The following is a 15,912-nucleotide window of genomic DNA, read 5'->3' as shown; positions in this document are numbered from 1 at the left end:
TAAACATATTATTTTAAATTTAGTTTCTCATTATTTAATTAAGAATGAGAAATAATTTAGCGGGATAAATAAATTTATTATGAAATAAGACACATACGTATATATAATAGTTTCATAAATTTTATTATTTAAATGTCGATTGTGCAACGACGAGGTTACAAATATGTATATATTTTTCGATAAGTTTTATCTCTCGTATTATTGCTATTCTCTACGCAAATAATGATGTGTTAGCATGCTAACACATCATTATTTGCGTAGAGAATATTTTATCGTATTAAGCTATTAATAGCCGAAACATGATAAATCACATACAAGCACACATATATTCTCTCTCTATATGTTATAGTCTTTATCATTATTAAAATAACAATATGATTTAAAATGATTTTCTTTAACATAATCGAAAACATTATCATAAACAAGACCAACATTAATGATCGTATTATCACATATTGCACTTATATGTACGCCGCGTTTAATTGTATCTGATGAATAAACATTGGTAAACAACAATTCATAATTTGAAAATATGTATTTATATATATATATGTGTGTGTGTGTGTGTGTGTGTGTGTGTGTGTGTGTGTGTGTGTGTGTGTGTGTGTGTGTGTGTGTGTGTGTGTGTGTGTGTGCGTGCGTGCGTGTGTGTGCGTGTACGTGTGCGTGTGTGTGTGTATACGTCAATGTATACTCGTTTAATCTTCGCAATATATTGAGAATTATTGATTAATTTCCATCTGTCAAAAGATCGAATTTTTTTATTGATATAGCACTTGTATATTATAGATTAAGATATATTGCATGGATATTATAAAAGTCGAGACAAACATTATATTTTGTTTACACGAAGTTTTATATATGAAGTATCTAGATAGCACACAATATTTATGATAAAGATTTATAAATATTTATGAATATATATTTTTTTCAAATATTATATAAATATTTTGGAAATGTTTTATAAAAGCCTTTATTTAACATTATTAAAACATAGATTAAATATTTCATATAATATTTATGGTATGTAAAGATAAATATTTATAGTAATTATTTTGTAAATATTTTTTAACTAAATTGTTAGTTCTTTTATTTAACGCTATGTGACGTACGTATCTTTCTCATATTTGATTTATGTCGTGAGAATAATTATATAAGGCTGGTAAAAATGGAAATTAATAAAATTAAAAATGTCAAAATTATTTCTATTTTTGAGCTACATTCTGAAACAGAATGTCTTTTAACAAATAAATTTACATATATATCGATGTGTACGTAAATTTGTTAAACTACTGTGTTGCTTAATTCTACATGGGTTTGCAATGGTTAATTTTTCATAAGATTCTACATGAGTTTGCAATGGTTAATTTTTCATAGGATTCTACATAGGTTTGCAATGGGTACGATTCTACATGGGTTTGCAATGGTTAATTTTGCCTAGGATTCTACATGGGTTTGCAATGATTAATTTTTCATAGGATTCTACATGGGTTTGCAATAAGATAGGATTCTACATGGGTTTGCAATAAGATAGGATTCTACATGGGTTTGCAATGGATAATTTTTGTTAATGGCGTGCCCTTAACTGGTCGCCTTTTTTTACCTTTTTTTAAAGGTGAGTTTTTAGAGATTATATCATTCATTTTTGTATATTTTATGACCGGAATAGAACAATTATTAAACATGTTTATCTAAACTTCTTTGCTTAAAATGATGTGTACAATCATATCCTAGAATCCTGATCATTCCTCCTAAAGCACCCTATTTATATAAATTTACCCATATGTGTGTGTGTGTGTGTGTACTAATGTTGAGCATTTTTTATACATTTTCTATTAAATTTAGATAAAAGTTGCAGGATTTCGAAAAAGTAAAAGTTGACACAGACTTTTTCCTAAACGGCGATTTTCAAGGTTATTTAAAGGTCACTTATATTTTCAAAATAGAATTACCTTAATTTTTCTCATATAAATCGATTCCTCGCAACATTTACTATAAAAAGTTGTAAAGGTATAATTTTTACATAATCTTACATAAACTTCGAAATATTACAAATATTTTATTTTATGAAATATTTCAGTTTATGTAAAATTATGTTAACTATCTTTTAAATTATTCACTTTTATAGTGAATATTGCAACAAATTGGTTTATATATATAATATATATATAACATCAGTTATTATTAATTGATGTTTACATTTATTTTTAGACTTACTAGAGCTCAAATGCTCCACATTTTTTGCAAAAACTGTTTATTCTACAGATTTCAAATATGCTTTTAAATGATGATTGAATATTTCCTTTTTTTAATTATTTTTATTATTATTTTTCAATCTCAATCAACTTTTATAACTTTATGCCAGCACGATACAAATATACATGTGTCTTTATTTTTTTTATTATTTTCATTATTATTTTTCAATCTCAATCAACTTCTATAACCTTATGCCAGCAGGATACAAATACATGTAATGTCTTTATTATTGTATCAACTCTTGTCTTTTCCATGTAACCATGTTTTCATAGTTTGAATTATCCCTTCATCTTCTCAATCTTTCGCAGAGATTTAATTAATTAAATACACTTCACACGAAATAAAGTTTGCTGGAAGATATACAGCAAACGATAACTGTAAAAACATGATTACGTGGAAAGAACAAGAGTTGGTACAGTAAAGGCAAGTAAGTAAGTACATGTAATGTATCGTATTGGCATAACGCTATATCCGCGGAGCAGATAATGTGGCTGTAGAGGTAGTCTGCAGTGCAGCTAATGTGGACGTAGATGTTGATTGAGATAATTGTCTAAAATATAAAATAGAATTTCAAAATTTAGTTTAAAAAGCTGTTGCATATATAAATAAAGTTTATTTTTTCTAAATTTGGAATATGTTTAATTAATTAATTTTTTAAGTCTATGTTTAATAAATTTTTTAAGTCTGTATTCAATAATTTTATTCCTTTGATAAATACATGTATGTCTTTATTTTGATATGTTTAATATAATTAGAAATTCATTATTAATTAGATATGTAAACTATAAATTTATATATAATATTTGAAACTATATGTGAATATTTAAATTTTTATCTTCTCCTTCCTCTCCTTCAATCTCTTTAATATCAATATGTGTATGTGTGTACACGCGCGCACATTTGTACGTATTTATTTAATTATTGGATAGTTGAGAGTACTTAATTGATAAAAAATTATGACAATAATAATCCTTTTGTTTCTTTTTCTTATTATTTACTCAGATTTTTTTGTCTATCTTATAAGATAAACACTTTATAGATTGAATATTTCAAATAAACTAATTGTAAGTAAATTTCACATTAATGCATATAGATGTTTAATCATGAATGTACTAAATAAGTACACAAGACGAACAGTGAGTGAGTGAGTGAGAATGAGAGAGAGTGTGTGTGTGTGCGTGTGTGTGAGAAAGAGAGAGAGAGAGAGAGAGAGAGGAGAGAGAGAGAGAGAGAGAGAGAGAGAGAGAGAGAGTTAGCCAACATAACCCCGCACGCTGCCGATATGGCGGAGCGCCACTATCGCCATCTGTTGTAAAACGTGCGAGATGGACAAAATTACCACTACATGCATCTTGCATGTGTTGTGTACGTGTGATATATGTGTGCGCATGTGTTGTATACATGTGAATACGTGTAGCACGATACTACTATGTATGCGTGGTCGTTGATGATGACAATAATGATGACGGGGACGTTTCTTAATAGAAATTTTTCATATTTCGACTTTGCATTTATATATCTCTGCTTACAAATCACGTAGAGCAGAAATAAAGACACTTTTATTATATAATTCGAACTCAATCTATCGATTAAGTCTAGTATAAACTCGATTGCTTCAGCCATTATTGAGGATTCGAAATATTATAAAGACTCAAATGTCCGACTCGCGTTAAGATACACGGTGTCTCCGCTACGCCCTTAACTGGTCGCGAGACACTACCGTGTCTCTTGATGTATATATGTATATTATAAAGACTCAAATGTCTGACTCGCGTTAAGATACACGGTTGTCTCCGCTACGCCCTTAACTGGTCGCGAGACACTACCGTGTCTCTTGATATACAGGGTGTCTCGAAATGATCGGGTCAACTCTCACATAGAGGTAGAAACGGATCAAACTAAGTAGAAAAGTCCTGTGCCGTTTTGCAATATTCGGGATAAATAATGAGATATTAATTAAAAAAGATCGATCAATAGGCGCGAGTATAAGCACGCCGCGGGAAGGACGGCTCACCGCTAGGCTGGTCGCTAAGCTGCTGGTCGCTAGGCACGCGCGGCGCGTGTAGCGTAAGAACAAGCGACCAGCTTAGCGACCAGCCTAGCGGTGGGCCGTCTTTTTACGTGACCTTTACGTGACCTTTTAAATGACGATCCAAGATAAAACTGATAAGATCATTGGATAGCTTATTTTAAGCCATTAAATTATTATATGAATCTTTTTTGTAGGACTTTTATTTTCCGAGATAATCAGGGGTCTCCTTTTTATTACATCCTGTATAAGTGTATTTTATTTTTCAAAATGTTTTCTATCTTAATATTTTATTTTGCCGCAAAATTAATACAAAATTGTCCAAAATCAAATTGAAATTAATACCAAATATATATTCCATTAAATATACGAAAGAATGGTCTTAGAAATAATATCTGCGCATTCGTGTATTTGTTCCTCTGTGATAATCAATGGCGGTGCCAAACGAATGATGTGTCCATGTGTTGGTTTCGCTAAAAGTCTGTGTTTCTTCAGTTTCAAGCACACATCCATTGCATTGATCTTTTTATCGATGACGATGGCGTTCAAAAGACCTTTTCCCCTCACCAGAGTGATCACGTCTCTCGGTAGTTTGTTCAGTTCGTCCCTGAAGACGTGACCAAGTCTTTCTGCGTTCTCAGCAAGCTTCTCTTCTTCCAGAACGCGAAGCGCTTCGTGAGCAATTCTGCATCCCAGGGGATTTCCACCATACGTGGATCCATGTTCGCCGGGTTTAATGGTGAGCATGACGGGATCATTCGCCAACACACCGGAAACTGGATAGAATCCTCCGGACAAAGCTTTACCAAGAATCAGGATGTCCGGCTTCACATTCTCATGATCAACGGCGATTCGCTTCCCCGTCCTCGCCAAACCGGTCTGCACTTCGTCCGCGATCCATAGGACATTATGTCTTGTACAGAGCTCTCTAATTCCACTCAGATAGCCATCCTTTCCGGGACAGGAAGAAATTTAAAGATAGAGCTCGACATTGACAATAAATGCTTTTTGAATAAAATGCTTAATATAAGGCTATCCTTGATCTTCATTGATCATGTCTAATCTTTTCCCTTATAATCAATTAACACATGTCAAATGAGTGAAATATGAGGCTCAGTCCGTCTGGTCCTTGCACATGCGCAGTCATTCTGTATGACGAAGTCTGATGTTTCAATTATCTTACAGCTGTTGATTGATTGTCAAGGAAAAGGATAGTTTTCGAACATATTTACGAGTGTGCCAAAAGATTTTGTAGTGTTGGTTCATTGAAATTTTTTTATCTAAAAATAACATGCAAAGTTTTCAGTATGTATTTTCTCGCTTTTGACGTCACGATTTCGACATGGTCGATGAGGATCAAGGAGCCTTACATAAATATCTTCTTGTTACCTTAGGAACCACAACGCCAGCTTCACCTTGGATAGGCTCTACCATGAAGGCGCAAAATGTTCGGATCAACAAAGATTCGTTCGAGCGCAGGTAGATCATCGTAAGGAACAATCTCAAAACCCGGCATGAATGGCCCGAAACCACTATAACTAGTCGGATCGGTACTTGAGGAGACGGCGCTCATGGTTCTTCCCCAAAAATTGCCTTCCGCAAATACGATTTGGCTTGATTCGACGGTATTCCTTTACAAGAATATCCCCATTTCCGTGCCAACTTGCATGCCGTTTCCCCACCTTCCACGCCCGTATTCATTGGAAGCCACTTGTCATATCTAAGATATAAAATATTTAAATATGTATATGAATAAATTTTCATGGATAAATATTACAAAATTATACAACACACATTTTTCAGAAGAAATATTTGTATTAATATATTAAATTAAATATTATATAATGTTAAATAATTTTGAATAGATTAAAAAATTGTTTATTAGTTATACAAGTGTCCCAGATCTACCGTGTATAACCTATTAATGGTAGATTCCTGAGATTTGGAGAGGACTTTTCTTCAAAGAGGAAATGTCGAGAGAGGGAGACAGTCATTTTTTGAATGTTCCATATTTTCATCATGTATTTTTGTAACTAAGTCTTAAAATAAAATTCTATTAAAAGTATAAATTCTACCTAAAATTATAACTAAAGAATGTCATTTTTAATATTTCATTTTTACAACCTGGGAAAAAAGGCCCATGTATAATTATATATATAAATGTACATAAAATATAAAATACAATAAATGTTTTTTTATTTAAACAAATAATAAACAGTAAGATCGTCAGTAATAACTAATCCAAATTTCAATGATAAAAGTCGACCAAACTGGCAATAATTTATTAAGATTGCTTAATGAAATACGTTTCGACTGTCATTGCAGCTCTTTTCACACAAGTACACCTATAAAACAATTACACAAAAATAATTATAACTTTTATCTAACCATTAATCACACAAATCAAGAGACACGGTAGTGTCTCGCGACCAGTTAAGGGACGTAGCCGAGACACCGTGTATCTTAACGCGAGTCGGACATTTGAGTCTTTATAATATTTCGAATTCTCAATAACGGCTGAAGCAATCGAGTTTATACTAGACTTAATCGATAGATTGAGTTTGAATTATATAATAAAAGTGTCTTTATTTCTGCTCTACGTGATTTGTAAGCAGAGATATATAATTGCAAAGTCGAAATATGAAAAATTTCTTTTAAGAAACGTCCCCGTCATCATCATTATTATTTCATCATCGACCACGCAAACATAGTAGTATCGTGCTACACGTATTCACACGTATACAACACATGCGCACACATATATCACCACGTACACAACACATAAATAGATGCATGTATTGGAAATGTCCATCTCGCACGTTTTACAACAGACGGCGATAGTTGCCCTCCGCTATATTGACAGCGTGCGGGGTTAGATATTTTCAATCAATCAACGTGCGGGTTAGATATTTTCAATTTCAATTTTTACATTCAATTTTAATGTTATTATTGCAAATTTATGGTCATAATATTTCAATAATATTTCAATTATATAAATGCCTATGTATGAGTATGCATATATTTTAATAATAGTTGCCCTCCGCTATATTGACAGCGTGCGGGGTTAGATATTTTCAATTTCAATTTTTACATTCAATTTTAATGTTATTATTTGCAAATTTATTGTCATAATAATTTATGTGCAAGTTTACAGTCTGTGATACAAAATCAGATATTTTGCTATTATTTCAATAATATTTCAATTATATAAATGCCTATGTATGAGTATGCATATATTTTTAATAATTTTCTTAATTAGCTTCTATATTTTTTTCAGTTGTACATCAAGCAGGTAGCATTATCAGCTCACTTGTGAGCATGGGTTGGGCAATGGCTAGTTATCATCGCAGCATTCGATTAGCTTAACAAGATAAATCTAATATCAGTGCTATAGGAACTATTTTACAATTTTTTCTGGCATTTTCTTATTGCAGGTACATATATATCCAATAATTAATATACAAAATTAAATATTATTCATCACACACTTTGTATCAAAATAATATATTTTTTAAAATTTATTTTAAATTTATTTAATCATTTTTATCATTGTGATTGTAGTGGCAAGGATCTTATTGCTCAGTGTCATTGCAAGCATCTGGCCTGTATATACCATAATATATTGCGTAATACATTGGCTAAGTATGACAATATAGATTTTGATAGATTCCCATGGAATATTGGAATTTTGTCGGACTTACAGTCATCCACCACATATGCAGCCTACAATTAAAGAACGCATTTATTCCATATGATTTGCTTCCGTTATTGGAATATTTAAAATAAAAATTTTATTAATAAATTCGATGAAATAATTTATAAGAGGTTGAAGAAACTATGAAACAAATTCAGTCTCATAAAAGGGTAGTTGGAACAATAGTGGTGAATGCAGAAGGTATTACATGAGATCATTGACATGATTTACTTGTAGTTGTAAACAAAAATTTATAAAATTATATTTGTTTTAGGTATTCCTATAAAGTCAACATTAGATAATACGACAACAGTTCAATACGCAGGTTTGATAAGTCAATTGTCAGATAAAGCTCGTTCTGTCGTACGTGACTTGAATCCAACAAATGATTTAACTTTCTTGCGCATACGTAGCAAAAAACATAAAATTATGATGGCACCAGATAAAGAATTCATATTAATAGTAGTACAAAATCCAGTTGATTGATATTTAAAAGAAACAAAAATATATTTCAAAGTTAAGATTTATTTTTTTGGTTGTTAATTTAATCTGTATGCTACATTGGATGTTAATATCTATTCAATTAAATAAAGAAAAATAAAAGAATAAAGCTTAAAAATTATACAAAATGCAGTATTTAATTACTAATTTAACAAATTATGAACTTTTAGAGTTTTTAAATAGTGCTTTCTTCTTTGGTAACAATATTATATTTTTAAGTTTGATAATTATGAAAATATGTATATATAGTAATTCATGGCATGTTTATTTTTGTATTTAATACAATTATAAATGTACATTTCTCATCAATAAAATATCACAGTATCTTTTTTATAATTTAATTTTAATATTGAGATTGTTTTTATTCAGTGGAAAAAAAAATGTGTAGTTGGTCCCTATTAATTATACATACATATAAGAGTGTCGCACAAATAATTCTATGCAGTCTTTTTAAGATAATATAAAAATACTTATAAATATAATCAATTAAAATACATATAATCAAAATTGTATGTATTAAAATTCAATAGCATATAAAAAAGATTTTTTAAAATTATATATATATAATAAAAATCCAACATTTTATATATATATATATATATCTATATATATATAAATATATATTTATTTATTGTATATCATAAATATATATTTATTTATTTATATTTACCTATCTTTTTTTATATATATGGTAGAAATACAATGTATGAGTTATTTTATTTTGCAAAATTTTTGAAAGTTAAACTATTAATTACAATGAAATTATTTCATATAATACCGAGATTCTTTTCATAATAAAGATTAAGAGAGAGTTAGATTTTATCATAAGATTTATAAAAGTCATAAGATAAGGTTAATTGCATATTGTATAGTTTATCTCTCATTTTTTAAAGTAAATAAATATCAAAGTTACATTGCTTGAACTGGTGCGTTTGAAGTATGTTGTCTTTTTGAGGGATGCAAGACAATATAGTACAAAAGCATTGCTGTAATTCCCAAGAAAAAGGAAATGATACAAATAATAAAGATTATATTAAAGTACTAAGCCTCTTTAACTGCAGGAGGACAAGCATATTGCCATAATAAATTTGCTGCAATATTTTCAAAAAAGCAGATAACATAGAAAGATAGATGTTTTCAAAATGTTTTGCTATCTACAGCATTGAGATATATAAAAATGTGCACTATGCCAATAACGGAAGCAAATAATATGGAATAAATGCGTTCTTTAATTGTAGGCTGCATATGTGGTGGATGACTGCAAGTCCGACAAAATTCCAATATTCCATGGGAATCTATCAAAATCCATATTGTCATACTTAGCCAATGTATTACACAATATATTATGGTATATACAGGCCAGATGCTTGCAATGACACTGAGCAATAAAATCCTTGCCACTACAATCACAATGATAAAAATGATTAAATAAATTTAAAATAAATTTTTAAAAATATATTATTTTGATACAAATTGTGTGATGAATAATATTTAATTTTGTATATTAATTATTGGATATATATGTACCTAAAATAAGAAAATGCCAGAAAAATTGAATTTGCTTATTTATTTAAAGATGCTTATCATATACAAAAATGAATGATATAATCTCTAAAAACTCACCTTTAAAAAAAGGTAAAAAAAGGCGACCAGTTAAGGGCACGCCATTAACAAAAATTATCCATTGCAAACCCATGTACAATAGAATTGTATGAAAAATTATCGATTATAAACCCATGTACAATCGTAACAAAAGTAATGAAATAAAAAAAAATTGCGCCAAGTGAAAGTAGAAACTTGTACCAGTGGAAAATTAAAGTTGCAGACATATATAGAGTCGTATAATGAATCAATAAAAATTTAAATTTGCAAATGTAGAATTGTACCATAAAAAAACTTATCTTTTAAAAAAAAAGATAAACAAGATGCCAAGTCCATGCGCCATGTGAAAAAGTGTTAAACAAAAAGTATTTTTAAGTAAAAAAATCTATCAATTGACAAAAATTGATGTTCTAAAATTAATATCTCTACAAAAAGTAATGTCCAATTATTGCGCGAATAAATAAACATTTTTATAAAAAATTAAAATTTAAAAACTTATGCAAATTTAAAATTAATATAAAATAAAAAGAAATAAAAAAATTTTAGTTAAAAAAACTGGGCGCGCTGCTAAATAATATTCTAATGATATTAAAATTAAATTGTTACTTTTAAACTCATTGCAGCGCGCCCAGTTTTTTTAACTAAAATTTTTTTATTTCTTTTTATTTTATATTAATTTTAAATTTGCATAAGTTTTTAAATTTTAATTTTTTATAAAAATGTTTATTTATTTGCGCAATAATTGGACATTACTTTTTGTAGAGATATTAATTTTAGAACATAAATTTTTGTCAATTGATAGATTTTTTTACTTAAAAATACTTTTTTGTTTAACACTTTTTTCACATGGCGCATGGACTTGGCATCTTGTTTATCTTTTTTTTTAAAAGATAAGTTTTTTTATGGTACAATTCTACATTTGCAAATTTAAATTTTTATTGATTCATTATACGACTCTATATATGTCTGCAACTTTAATTTTCCACTGGTACAAGTTTCTACTTTCACTTGGCGCAATTTTTTTTTTATTTCATTACTTTTGTTACGATTGTACATGGGTTTATAATCGATAATTTTTCATACAATTCTATTGTACATGGGTTTGCAATGGATAATTTTTGTTAATGGCGTGCCCTTAACTGGTCGCCTTTTTTACCTTTTTTTTAAAGGTGAGTTTTTAGAGATTAATAATTATAAACGCCAAATATCAGTAAACCAAGAATACATTACCTACTAAGCAAAAGTATTAATTCATAGTAAACTAAATTAAGTTCACTGCAGACTGATATAATATTCACAATTGCTTTAATGAACAATGTAAAAATTGACATAATAACAAGACATATAAAGATATTAACCGCTCGCATGAATCTTATTGTTAGTCACTAATCGTTAAGCAAATAACATGTAATGTGTCAGTTACAAACTAATAACAGTAACAAATAAATAAATAAATATAATTAAATAGCGTCAAGAACACGATCATAAATCTCACTAAAACTCTCCGTATCTTTCTGTAAATAATACTCTATTGTTTATTAACGATTAGTGATTAGTGATTAACGATTAGTGACTAAAAGATTCATGGCGAGCGGTTAACATCTTTATATATTCCTGTTTTATTATGTCAGTTTTACATTGTTCATTAAAACAATTGTGAATATTATGTCAGTCTGCAGTAAACTTAGTTTAGTCTTACTAATAAATTATATACTTCCGCTTCGTGGGTAATGTATTCTTCGTTTACTGATATTTGGCGTTTATAATTATTTTTTGTGTTTAAATGGTTGAATACAAGTTAAAAATTATTTGTGTGTACTTGTTTTATAGATTAACTTGAAAAGAACTGCAATGACCGTCGAAACGTTGTATTCATTAGCATCTTTTTAATAATTATTGCCAGTTTGGTTGACTTTTTCTTTAAAATTGAAATTAGGTTTTTTATTTTTTGCTTTTTTTTCTTTTTTACTTAATTATCCCAGGTAGCACATGTACGTTTCAGAATTTTTCCTAGACGTATCCAAAATTTATTAACCGTTTAAGTACTTTTAAGAAACGTCCCAACAAGAACGTCTTTAAAATTATAATTTAAGAAACATTTCTTTTACGTTTAAATTATATCTCCACAGCACGAATATTGCTAAAATATTGCAATAAATAAATATTTCAATATCAAAACTACATTACAAATATTGCAACAATACTATAAAATACAAATATTATAAATTATATTTTATACGAGACTTTGCAAAATTTTTTTTGCTTTATTATAATGCATTCACATAGTTCCTTTATTTACCTTTTATGCGTCGCAAGTTGAGCTATCTATCTCGCTATTAAGTTTTAGTCAGATAATTATATAAAGCATACAAAAAGTACTATTACAATCAATAATTTTTTATTAGTTTAATTCTTTGACAATCCCAACAGATTAAACTGATTATAAAAAATTGGTTAAGTAAATGTCCGAATAATAAAGAAAATAAAAAGAAATATTTTACAATATTTCATAAATGTCATATTAAGTCGAAAAATGTATCAGCATTACAAAAATTATTGCACAATATGCGATTTAGGAGCAGACATGCAAATTATCTCTATTATTGCAAATTCACGAATGAAGTATAAAAAGGGTAAAAGTGATATTTTGAACTTTTTCTTAAACTCGAAAATAAACGTTTTCCTAAACGTTTTTCGAGGGGACATTTTAATCAAATATAAACGTTTTCTGAAACGAATATGTGCTACCTGGGATTTTTCTTCGATTTGCTGAGCATTTAGCGCAAATCTGTTTTTAATTTACGATTGATAAATCTGTTCTCAGTTTGTTGCGTCAATCTGTCGTCGCACTGTTAATGACAGATCTGCTCTGGCGTTACACCCAACTTGATGTTAGAATTAGGATATGCTTTCAACTTTTGATTTGCAATGGGGCGCACTCGAGGACACTCGTAGGCTCTGGATTTGCAGCCCGTATTTGGTCATATTTTGTTTCCCGATTGTTAACAATTTTCAAGCAAATGGTTTGTTAGTTGGGTTAAGTTTACTTCAGAACTCTGTAGCCATGACTGTTTCCACGCGAGTTCGAATCCGGTCAGAGTCGAGTCACAATCGGGTTATAGTGAGCACTCTTACGGTGGAAACACCAATAACCCTACCTGACTCTGACCCGACTTTGACCCGATTCGAACTCTAGTGGAAAACATAGTCAATGAAATGATCCTACAGTGTCTGAAGATGAACTTAAGACGATCTTAAATATAAGACCTGACTGGTGAATATTGCCTAACATCAACTGCGTTACGCAGATTCTGCTCGGTTTCTGCCCCCAATCTGCTGTCAGTATATTGCACAGGCTCTGCGTGGTTTTTGCTGATAATCCGCTCACATTGCCTGTCGCAGGCTTTGGTCGCATTTTTTGCAACCAATTTGCCAACATCGTTTGATAGAGTAACTTCTGTATGAAAATTAAATTTTGTCTTTTTCTTTACAGCATAATTGATTGCAGATTTGCTCACAATCTGTTCACGTATGTTTGATATTTGATATTTTATATGTGTATATATAATTAGCTGTAGATTATTATATATATTATACTTTTGCTTTCACGCACGGTTCTCATACCGTTATCAATTAAAACTTATCATATAAGCTTAGGTTTCAAAGGTAAACGCTTACATACCCGAAAAGTTTCGTAATATATTCTCGAATTCACCCAAATATCGGAATAAAACGCTCTAGATGTCAGAGTTAATGTCTTGGCTTGATCGATCATCGCTTTGCAGATTCTTGGATGACATGACCTTGATTGACTGCTGAATAAGCACTTAGAAATCGTAAATACGTTTAACCCTCAACATCCACATAAAACCACCTTGAGCTTTGCACGGGCCAACGGGAAGCGGATTGGTAATTATGTGCCCCATACTTTGATTCGCGTTCAAATATTTCTTGAGAGCTAAAGTTTTTTCTGCGATATTGAATAATGTGCTATAGAGAGAAGAGAATTTAAGTTAATTCATTTTTAAAATATTTAAAAATATTTATACATATATATAAGTCTTATAATAAAAATTATAATTATATATAAAATAAATCTTTAAGTTATTACAAAAATTTTTTTTAATTTCTTTACATTTTTGAATGACATTTTTGTATGTATATTTAATTATATTAATTATAAGTATTACTTTTAAGTATAATACAAAATTGTATAAAACTTATTATAAATAACTTATTAAATTCTTGTATTAAAAATACACTTATATACAAATTGTATATACATTACCTGAGGTTGAGAGGATATAGCATTCTTGCCGATCCTTTAATATTTAGCAGGCGCCATTCTCGCTAATAATTGAACAGATATATTGAAGTACTTATTGCTTGTTAAGAGGCGACAAACTGTAGAACGAAAACTTGATATTAGATCATTTTCTGACTGGCATAACTATTATGAAGTGATAAAAGGTTCACGAAAAGTGTGTGTGTGTGTGTGTGTGTGTGTTTGTGGTGTGTGTTTTACGAAGCTCTAACAGAGAAGTGTAAGAAAGTTAGACTTATACATTTTTGTTACTTTTTTAAAAATTTATGTCAGCAATTATATTTGATAAAGTGAAGTTTATTTTTAGTACACGCATTTTTATTCCTTTGAAAATTTAATTTAAAATATTTGTCAAAAAAAAATATATTTTCAATTTAATATTTTTTTATATATTTCTTTAAAAAATTTTTTTTCTATATTTTTAAAAAAAATTTTTTATAACAAACTTTTAAACTATAAATATTGTACACAGCTAAACAAATATTGTACATAATAATTAATTTGTACACAATAATTAATTTTGATAATTACCAATTATTAATTTTTAAATAATTTATAATAAATTATTTAACCAATTTTTTAAATCTATATAATCTTTATTTGTTGATTTATTTTCCTTATTATTCTTTAAAGGTAATAAGTATCATATGTAAGAACTTTGGGTTTGGTCTATAATTATATTTCTATATTTTCTGAATTATCATAAAGAGATTACGATGCTTGAATCTTTTATGTAAAATTATAATTATGTTAAACGATTGAAAATCATATATTAAGAGTTTTAAAGAAATTGATTTTGTTAAATCATCTTTTATTCGCGGTAAAATTTTCGGTCCAAATTAATATTTTACGAATGAACTAAGGGTGTTAATTTTTTTCAACCCTGTCATATAACCACACATCCATAAAAAACTTATTTCCCCAGGGGTTCCTAATCAGACTCTGACGAATAATATTGTGTGTCTTCTTCTCTGCGTGCAAGTTCAACTTTATTTACTTAATCGTACGGTAGAGTGGGTCTGAAGGATAACATTAATATAAAAGGGTGCCCCAGAAATCGGCCCCGTAATCTTCGGGAGGTGTTTTTGGAATCTAAAAGAAAAAAAAATTATATAAACATAGGCCGGAAAAAATTATTTCCGAATTATAACTATCTTTTCGTTTCAAAAAACATAATTTAAGTTTGTTTTGGCATTTTTCTCTTAGTTTTTTTTAATTTAAAATTTTTTTAAAAATTAAAAATATATGATAATCAACTCGTATAAAATAAAAAAATTATTCCAAATAAAAAGGCTTATAACGAGCAAATTGGTTGGAAGTGTAAAATTAATATAATATTATAAATGGGACATACAATTGCATGATACGTTTCTCACTTACTTACGACTTTCTCAATCCTGAAACTTAATACTAATATACCTAACTATATGATAAAAATTCTAAAAATTTCTTTTTTTTAAATCCCAATGGTTGTCTTTTTAAAGTGATTATATATGTTTGCCTTTT

General features: G+C 29.0%; 1 protein-coding gene and 1 pseudogene across 3 annotated transcripts; one reads left to right on the top strand and one right to left on the bottom strand.

Moving 5' to 3' along the window:
- Nucleotides 1–4,470: 4,470 nt before the first annotated feature.
- LOC146721589 (ornithine aminotransferase, mitochondrial-like) lies at nucleotides 4,471–14,393 on the bottom strand (annotated as a pseudogene). Its single transcript, XR_014925602.1, has 4 exons — nucleotides 14,371–14,393; nucleotides 13,765–14,052; nucleotides 5,675–6,005; nucleotides 4,471–5,236 (listed from the first exon to the last, which is right to left on the bottom strand). The product of XR_014925602.1 is annotated as an ornithine aminotransferase, mitochondrial-like (transcript).
- LOC146721590 (dynein light chain roadblock-type 2-like) lies at nucleotides 7,250–8,473 on the top strand. Of its 2 annotated transcripts, none has more exons than XM_085486545.1 (4): nucleotides 7,250–7,289; nucleotides 7,563–7,719; nucleotides 7,847–8,180; nucleotides 8,254–8,473. In XM_085486545.1, exons 3-4 carry the CDS (start codon nucleotides 8,123–8,125, stop codon nucleotides 8,463–8,465), a joined length of 270 nt encoding a protein of 89 aa, XP_085342671.1. In that variant the 5' UTR covers nucleotides 7,250–7,289; nucleotides 7,563–7,719; nucleotides 7,847–8,122; the 3' UTR covers nucleotides 8,466–8,473. The 2 variants fall into 2 exon arrangements, with proteins under 2 accessions (XP_085342671.1, XP_085342670.1); XM_085486544.1 differs by lacking the exon at nucleotides 7,250–7,289 and adding an exon at nucleotides 7,317–7,348.
- Nucleotides 14,394–15,912: the final 1,519 nt, after the last annotated feature.

This window comes from Nylanderia fulva, unplaced genomic scaffold (assembly GCF_048542155.1).
Source record: "Nylanderia fulva isolate GAGA-0341 unplaced genomic scaffold, ASM4854215v1 Scaffold449, whole genome shotgun sequence".
Lineage (NCBI taxonomy): Eukaryota > Metazoa > Arthropoda > Insecta > Hymenoptera > Formicidae > Nylanderia > Nylanderia fulva.
Note: the sequence above shows the minus strand (reverse complement) of the source record. Positions and strands in the feature narration are given on the sequence as shown.